The sequence below is a fragment of the Crocuta crocuta genome, unplaced genomic scaffold (genome assembly GCF_008692635.1).
Source record: "Crocuta crocuta isolate KB4526 unplaced genomic scaffold, BGI_CrCroc_1.0 scaffold290, whole genome shotgun sequence".
Lineage (NCBI taxonomy): Eukaryota > Metazoa > Chordata > Mammalia > Carnivora > Hyaenidae > Crocuta > Crocuta crocuta.
The window spans coordinates 120,750-128,880 of record NW_027527429.1 but is presented as its reverse complement, the minus strand read 5'-3'; the positions used below and the strand labels follow the sequence as shown (position 1 = coordinate 128,880).

General features: G+C 60.3%; 1 protein-coding gene across 4 annotated transcripts in view; it reads left to right on the top strand.

The window, feature by feature from the left end:
• D2HGDH (D-2-hydroxyglutarate dehydrogenase) overlaps positions 1–8,131 on the top strand; it is a 25,947-nt gene that overhangs the window by 1,600 nt on the left and 16,216 nt on the right. For 2 of the 4 annotated variants that reach the window (XM_077757134.1, XM_077757132.1), the window contains exons 2-4: positions 671–1,032; positions 5,749–5,806; positions 7,649–7,788. In XM_077757134.1, the coding sequence (XP_077613260.1) occupies positions 671–1,032; positions 5,749–5,806; positions 7,649–7,788 (560 nt within the window). Of the gene's footprint in view, positions 1–670; positions 1,033–5,748; positions 5,807–5,913; positions 5,987–7,648; positions 7,789–8,131 lie in introns of those variants that run through there. The other 2 variants (XM_077757140.1, XM_077757146.1) reach the window with 2 other exon arrangements.

Here is an 8,131-nt window from a genome sequence, read left to right as displayed (position 1 = left end):
CCTCGCGCTGGGTTCCCCTGCGGTGCCGCGCGTGCGCGGGGAGGCTCAGAGAGGCGCGCTCGTTTTCCCGAGGTCACACAGCGCGCGGGAACCCCGCGGGCAGCGCTGGCCCGCGCGCCGGTTCGGGTTGTCTGAGCACCAGAAGAGGGGCGCGCCCCTGGCCCTTCGCCCGGGTGGGTCTGGGGGCTCCCTGGTACACGTCGAAATGCGCCTGCAGCACGGTGGGCAACCGGAAAAGCTTCCCGACGCCGCCTTTCCTATGACTCCTGCACGTTTTAGACTCGCGGTGACGTGCTCGTGCGACATAAAACGTACCATTTCAACTGTTGTCAGTTGTATTCAGTGGCTTCCATCCCTTTTAGTGGCTTGAATCCTGGTTTGGTCCTGAAGGGGGAGGGACTAAGAGACAGCTTTGTCACTGCAAATGTCAGACTGTCGCTCAGAGGGTGGCGCACCGGCCCCCAGCCAGGCGTGCAGCTCAGGGAATTCCCGAGAGGAGGGTCCCGCAGGGAGACAGCCGGGGTCAGGATCGGGCGCAGCGCCCCCTGCCCTCTGGCCGCCTCCCTCTGGAAGAGGCCTGTTCCTGGGCCTGGCCCGGACTTGGGCAGGCGCTTACCTGTTCACAGGTCCCGGTGTCCAGAGTCACAGGTCCCACCGCTTGCTTTTGCAGGGCACGAGCGATGGCGCCCCATCTGGTGCAGCCGGGGGGGCGCTTCTGGCGGCAGGCGGCGCGCACGCTGGCAGCCTCTGTGAGGCCCAGGACGTGGGCAGGGACTCCCAGGGTGCCCAGGCTGGGCAGCCCGCTGGGAGCCGCGGCCACCAGCCCCTGGGTCTGCAGAGGCCGCTCTTCCACGTCCGCGCGCGCCCCGGAGGTGATGCTGACCCGGGAGCGCTACCCCGTGCGGCGGCTGCCATTCTCCGTGGTGTCCGGGGAAGACCTGGCAGCCTTTGAGCGCATCGTCCCCGGGAGGGTCATCACAGACCCAGAGGTGCTGGAGGCTTCGAACGTGGACTGGCTTCGAACTGTCCGAGGTGAGTGAGGGTCTGCGCACACCGCGTTCCTCAGGAGGACGGCGTGTGCGCTAGCAGTGACGCGAGATAAGCCAGGGGTGAGCTTCAGGTGGAGGAGCACGGGGTGACTGTTACATACACCTTTTTTTAAAATAATACTTTTTATTTATTTTTGAGAGAGAAAGAGAGAGACAGAACGTGAGTGGGGGAGGGGCAGAGAGAGAGGGGGAGACAGAATCCAAAGCAGCTCCGGGCTCCGAGCTGTCCGCGCAGAGCCTGAGGTAGCGATCGAACCTGCAAACCATGAGATCGTGGCCTGATCCGAAGTCGGACGCTTCACCGACTGAGCCGCCCAGGAGCCCCAGGGCTTCATGTATATTTTTAAGGTTTATTTATTTTGAGAGCGAGTGAGCGAGCATTCGTGCAGGGGAGGCACAGGGAGCATCATGACCTGAGCTCATGTCAAGAGTCGGACACTTAACTGAGCTACCCAGGAGCCCCAGGGCTTCATAACTTTTTTAAAAAAATAGTATGTATTTGAAACGGAAGTTGTCATTAAATATCTCACCCAAACATTAGACCACTTGCTCACAGGTAACCCCCAGAAACTTCAGTGAGCACCTCACCGTGTGCCTGCGCTGAGTGCGAGGCCGGGGTCCCAAATGTGAAGGTGGCCAGGGGCACGAGTGGGGCGGGCTGCACACCAGGCAGCTAGCGCAGGCGGTTTTCTCGGGCCTCAGGGAGCCACCTGGAAGGGTGTCCTGGGGCCAGAATCGCCAGTGCAAAGCCCTGAGCAAGGCCACGCTTAGCGTGCTTGCGGGGCCGAGAGACCTGTGTGCAGCTGCGGTGGGCTGGGGAGGGAGGTCCGAGAGCGAGGGACTAGGTCGTCGAGACCTCGAGGGCCCTGTGAGTCCTGGCTTCTCCCTTGAGCGGATGGGGAGCTACTAGGAGGCCCTGCGGAGAGAGGGGCCCGTGGCCTGACTGTGGCAGCTTCGTGGGCACAGGCTTTCACGGCCCAGCCAGGGGAGCCAGGAGGAGAGCGTGAGTCTTCAAGGGGCCGTCAGGTAAGATGGTGTCGGGGCTTGGGTGTGTGTGGAAGGAGGAGTCCCAGACCTGCTGACGGCCAGGTGGGGTGTCAGAGGAGCAAGGAGGCAGGGCCCCTTGGCCCCAGCGGGTCCCAGAAGCAGCCGTCCTTTAGTCCAGTACAGTGGGAGGGGGAGCCGGCCTCGTGGGGCAGGCGGGAACCTGGGTCTGGACGGACCAGGTGGACAAGCCCAAGGTGCCTGTTGGGGCGTGAAGCCCTGGAGTCCAGGGCAGAGTCCATCACCAGACCCGAGGCTGGCGACTCTGTGGCCAGTGGGGCTGAGCAGGTGAGGCCGGGGACGAGGACAGACATGGGGTGTGTGTTCTAGAGCCCCTGAAGCTGTGGGGAGGCACGGGTCACCAGGTCAGGGGCAGCTGCTGTGTTAGGGACCAACCTGCTGGGGTCTGTCTGCTGTGGGGCACCTGGGAGCTTGGGGGTGTCTGCTGTGGGGCAGCTGGGGACACGGGGATCTGTCTGCTGTGGGGCAGCTGGGGACACGGGGGTCTGTCTGCTGTGGGGCAGCTGGGGACACGGGGGTCTGTCTGCTGTGTGGCCAGGCAGGTGCCTCTGTCCTGCAAGCCAGGTGGCATCCGCAGTTAGGGAGAGGAGCCCGCGGCTGCCAGGAGCCAGGATGGTGGAGTGTGAATGTGGCAGGAAGGCTCAGAAGCCGCAGGAAACAGCTGCCCCAGCGAGAACTGGGCTGCCCGGGGCTCCCAGCCGGGTGAAGGCACTGCTGGCAGGTGCCAGGCCGGATGCTGGCTGTGCTGGACGTGAGGCAGTTTGCCCGCAGGGATACCCCCCCCACGCCCCCCCGGTGTGCAGAGCGGAACACTGCCTCAGCCCATGTGCGGCTTTTGTACAGGGCTCCCCTTTGCTGGCTCGGGCTGTTCCGGGGCTCCTTCCATGCAGACACCCCTCTGCTGCATTCCTGGGCCGTCTCCCTGAGTTGTGTCTTTGATGATTTTTCTGCGCTCTGTGGGTGCGGTGCCTGCTGCTGACACATTGGAGCATTTCTTTCCCACGTGAGCCAGAAGTGTCCCGAGAAAGGGTCATTTCGTCTGTTTTCACTCTCGGTGCCCACAGCGGGCCCTGGCACACGGAGTGGGGGGTGGTGGTGGCAGTCAGACACCATTGGAAAGCCTGCAGTAGGTGGCTGAAGCCTGCAGGGTCCTCACGGGTGACCAGGCTCCCTGGACTGTGCCGTCCCAAAGGATCAGCACCGCAGGACAGACATAGGTTATTTGAGGAAAACTGAGAAAGGGCTTTGAGAACCACAGACGTGAGACAGGCACAGAGGAAATCCAGACGGCAGCCCCACGCCTCTGGTGTTGACGGGGCCCTGGGCTGAGCTCCGAGCCCGCCGTGGCTCTCCGCGGCCGGGGAGGTTTGCAGACGTGCAGACTGAACGGCTCGCTAAACAGAACGAGAAAGCCCACATATCTTACAGATAGAGAGCTCATGACCTTGGTGGATGAGACTGGCATGTGACGAAGGTGTAGGAAGCATGTTTATTCTCCAATTCGAGGAGGTGACTCACAGCAATCAGCTGCTAGAGAAACAGAAAATAGCAGAAGAAAAAAATGAAAGAATTGGAACAGAAACAGATCCTCCCTGAGCGGAGGACAGGGAGATGCTGATGGCGCGGAGGGCCCGGTAGGAAGCCTCGCGGGAAGCTCGCTGCCCCTCCCGTCGCTCTCCCGGGCAGAGGGGCCCATGTGGGGAAGCATCCTCTTCTGCCCCGATGGACGTGTTATTCGGGCGATCTGGTAGCCCTGTGTTTTCTCCATCACACTGACCCCCTTTCGGATCCCGGCTCTGCCTGCCACCCCTGCTCCGGGCGCACTCTTCTCCCCTGGGGGTGGGTGGGTCACGAACCCTCCCAAGAGGGACATCAGGAGCCTTCTCCATCACACTGACCCCCTTTCGGATCCCGGCTCTGCCTGCCACCCCTGCTCCGGGCGCACTCTTCTCCCCTGGGGGTGGGTGGGTCACGAACCCTCCCGAGAGGGACATCAGGAGCCAGGGCGGGTAGCGGAGCTGTGCCTGAGCCCACTACCAGACCAAGAAGAGTCATCTGTTCCCCACCCACTCTGTTTTCTCCAGCCGAAGGCTGAGAGCGGACAGCCGAGGGGGCGGAGGCTTTCGGCCTCTCCTCTTCTCGGTCTTGTCTGCATGGAAGCCTTGCCTGCTTCTTTTCCCCCTTTCTGTTCCTCTCAGGAAAGCCCTCAGTTTGTGAGCCTCCACACAGGTAAGGAAGAAAGGATACCAGGGCACAGCTTGGTGGCAGTCTGTCTAAAGATGCCCCCGCTTCCTCCCGGACATTCTGAAAGCAGGTGCAGTAATAAGCCAGCAGCATCTCCATAGCTGTGTCCCCCTGGCCAGTGTCGTGAGGTGCTCACTGCAGTCCCGAGGCCTCCTCGGGGCCGAGGGCCAGTGGTGTGCTGGGGATGGCTTGTACTGGCTCCGGAGAGCCAACTACCAAGAAATTGTTAGAGGGGCACCTGGGTGGCCCAGTCAGTGAAGCGTCTAACTCTTGATCTCAGCTCAGGTCCTGATCTCAGGGTCGTGTTTTGTTCCTCACTAGGCATGAAGCCTACTTTAAAAAGTTGGTAGAATTTTGTTTCAAGCCAGTTGTAAAACATAGCCAGTACTAAAAATTAAGTTATGTAGATGTACAATTAAATTACATTTAAAACAAAGGTAATAAAGGAGCACTTGGGTGGCTCAGTCAGTTGAGCATCTGACTCTTGATTTCGGCTCAGGTCATGATGCCAGGGTTATGGGATTGAGCCCGTCTGGCTCCATGCTGAGTGAGGAGCCTGCTTGGGATTCTCTCTTTCCTCCTCTGCCCCTCTTCTCATGTGGGCCTACATTTTCTAAAAAAAAACCAAAAAAACTTACCTTTTCCCCAAAAAAACACCAAAAAACAAAACCACAGCCAGATCTCGAAGCTCCACGATGAGCCACTGACCTAGGAGGATGCTGTGCGAAGCCTCCTGCCTTTCTGAAGCCCCCTCACCTACTTTTATGCTTCGACAAAGTCAAAGGGAGCAGAGAGAAGCTTGGCCGTCCTAGGGAGGCAGTGGTCGGGAACACCGGGGGGCTGGCACGGAGGGGCTCCTGCTGGCCGCGTCCGGGCAGCAGATCAGGCGCGGCAGCAGAGAGCTGGTGCGTAAGCTGCTGCATCCAGTAAGAGCCCCTGAGATGCCACAGGTAGGATTAAGTAAATATGAGAGGGAAGGACGACCCCTCCTTGTGCTGGGAAGTCAGCTGATAAAGCAGGGGGAGGGATGGATGAGAGACGTGGCCGCTTGTCAGCCATCCGGAGCCTCTTCTGGCAAAGACAGGCCCGGTGCCCCGTGGTGGTGGAGGCGTGAGCCTCGAGTGTCGCAGCACAGGAGACTTACACCTGCAGAGGGAAACACAAGCCCGGCGGGTGCCCCTTGCCTGGGGCCTGGGCCTGGACGTGGGTCCTGGGGTCTCCCCCAGCCCCCTGCGGCCTGAGACGTGACCCATTTTTGACACCCTGCTCTTGTCCTTGAGGTTTGTGGCTTGGTGGTAACTGTGCTCCTGTGGGTCGCCTGCCAGAGGAACGTTCTGGGAGGGGAGCCTGAACCTGCCCTCTGTGTGTGACGTGCCCCTTGGCGTTGCAGGGAGCAGCGCGGTGCTGCTGAAGCCACGGACATCAGAGGAGGTGGCCCACATCCTCAGGTACGAGCTGCCCCGGCCGGGGCCTCACCCGCGGGCAGGAGCCCACTGGGGGGCGCACCTCCGCCTTGCAAATGGCGTTCTTTGACGGCTTTTCGTCAGTAAACTGTCGGGTTTGTTCTAGAACAATTGGGAAACAGACAGCCCTAAAGAAAAAAAGCAACCGCTGTTTTCCCTCCGGAGGTAACCGCCAATGACATTTTGTTTCATCTGCCCTGGTGTGGTTTCTGACTGTTACCGTGTCCAACCTATGATGTGACGCCTTTTCCCGCTCCCCCGTTTGGCCATATCCACGCCTGTTTCCAGGCGCTCATTGTTCTCCCACGCCGGTTTTGAGGTTGAGGTATAATTGTGTCCTGTTAGCCTGCGGCGGACGTCCCCGTGGTTTGATAGTTTTACCCGTTAGCAAGTGGTCCTGTGGCTACATGTGGTCCCCGTGTGTTCCGGATGGTTCCTGCAGCATCTGTTTTCCCCGTGGGTACGTTCCATCCACAGGACTGGTGTATGGTATAAGTGGGGGCTTGTACCTCTCCATCCCCCCCCACGCCCCCCGGCAGCCTTCTGTTCTTTGTCTTTCTGTTTGTTTGGTTTTTGGATTCCACATATAAGATCATATAGTATTTGTCTTCTTGCATCTGACTTAGTCCGTGTCCTGCCCCCAAGCACACCCATGCGGTCTCCTCCACCCCACTTCTTTTTTTTTTAATTTAATTTTTTTTAAAGAATTTTTTTTAATGTTTTATTTATTTCTAGGAGAGAGAGAGACAGCGTGAGCAGGGGAGGGTCAGAGAGAGAGGGAATCACAGACTCTGAAACAGGCCCCAGGCTCTGATCTGGCAGTCAGCACAGAGCCCGACGCGGGGCTCGAACCCACGAACCACGAGATCATGACCTAAGCGAAAGTCGGACGCTTAACCGACTAAGCCACCCAGGCGCCCCTTAATTTAATTTTTAATGTTTATTTATTATTGACAGAGAGAGACAGAGCATGAACATGGGAGGGGCAGAGAGAGGGAGACACAGAATCCGAAGCAGCTCCAGGCTCTGAGCTGTCAGCACAGAGCCCAATGCAGGGCTCGAACTCACAAACCGTGAGATCATGACCTGAGCCGAAGTCAAGAGGCTTAACCGACTGAGCCACCCAGGCGCCCCACCTCTACCCCCCTTCTAATGCATGAGGGCATGCACCCCACATGCGCTCTGCAGTTTACCGGCCCCCCGAAGCTGCCAGAGAGCACAGAAGGGCTGTGCACTTTTATGCTCATGTAACTGAGGCTTCAGAACAGCCTCTGCAGTTAGCGCACACGGGGCGCACGCACACTCACGTCAGCTCGTTGTGGGGGGCTCGTCACCTCGCAGGGCGGGTCATGGGATGCGTGTGCACAGACCCTCCCACGGGCAGGTGCGTTCCTTCTCTCACCCACACCCTCTGGGCCCTGCGCTTAGGTCTTTGCAAGGTTGGAGACTGGCCGTGGACGGGGTGCACCTGTGACGGGGACGTGTGTGACGCGTGGTGGGCGGAGGCGGGCAGGGTGGGAAGGAGCCGGGCGCTGGGAGCTGTGTGGCTCTTGGGGAAGAGCAGGGGTGCGGCGTGGCCCTCATGGGGCGCTAGGGCCTCACGTGCCACCCCGTCTGGGCTCTAGGAAAGCGCCAGCCTCGTCGCTCAGTGAGGTTCTGTGACAGACATGGGCCTCTACAGATGTGTCCCACGTAGGGACCCAGGAGGCTCCCCACTGAGGCCACGGGCAGGAAGAGAGGGTCCGGAATCAGGGTTTGGTGCTGACCTGCAGGGATGGTGCTGTGGGTGTGGGGAGAGGGCCCTGATGACCCCTGTGCTTGTCCCAGGTACTGCCACGAGAGGAACCTGGCCGTGAACCCGCAGGGGGGAAACACGGGCATGGTGGGGGGCAGCGTGCCCGTCTTCGATGAGATCATCTTGTCCACCGCCCTGATGAACCAGGTCATCAGCTTCCACGATGTGTCCGGTAAGCCCGCCCTGCCCCGGGTGCCTGGATTGCCGGTCTGCGGCTGGGCCCTGGGAGCCCGGCTCTGTGCGCCCAGCCCTCTGGGTGCGTCTGCCCTGGGGAATCGTTCGGCTGGCCGCTCGGATGGGCCGTGCTGGGGCTTTGCGGTGAAGGGGAGGGCAGTGAGCCTCTGAGACTCTGGCATTTTCTGGACAAGGTGGACCTTTCTGCCCTTGTGAACGTGGCACCCCGTCTGAGCACAGGCCAGTGTGCAAGCATTGGGACCCCCGGGGCGTGTCTGTCCAGCAGGGCACGTGGGACGGGTCATCACCTGTGCTGGGGTCCCTGGCACACCCCCCCCCCC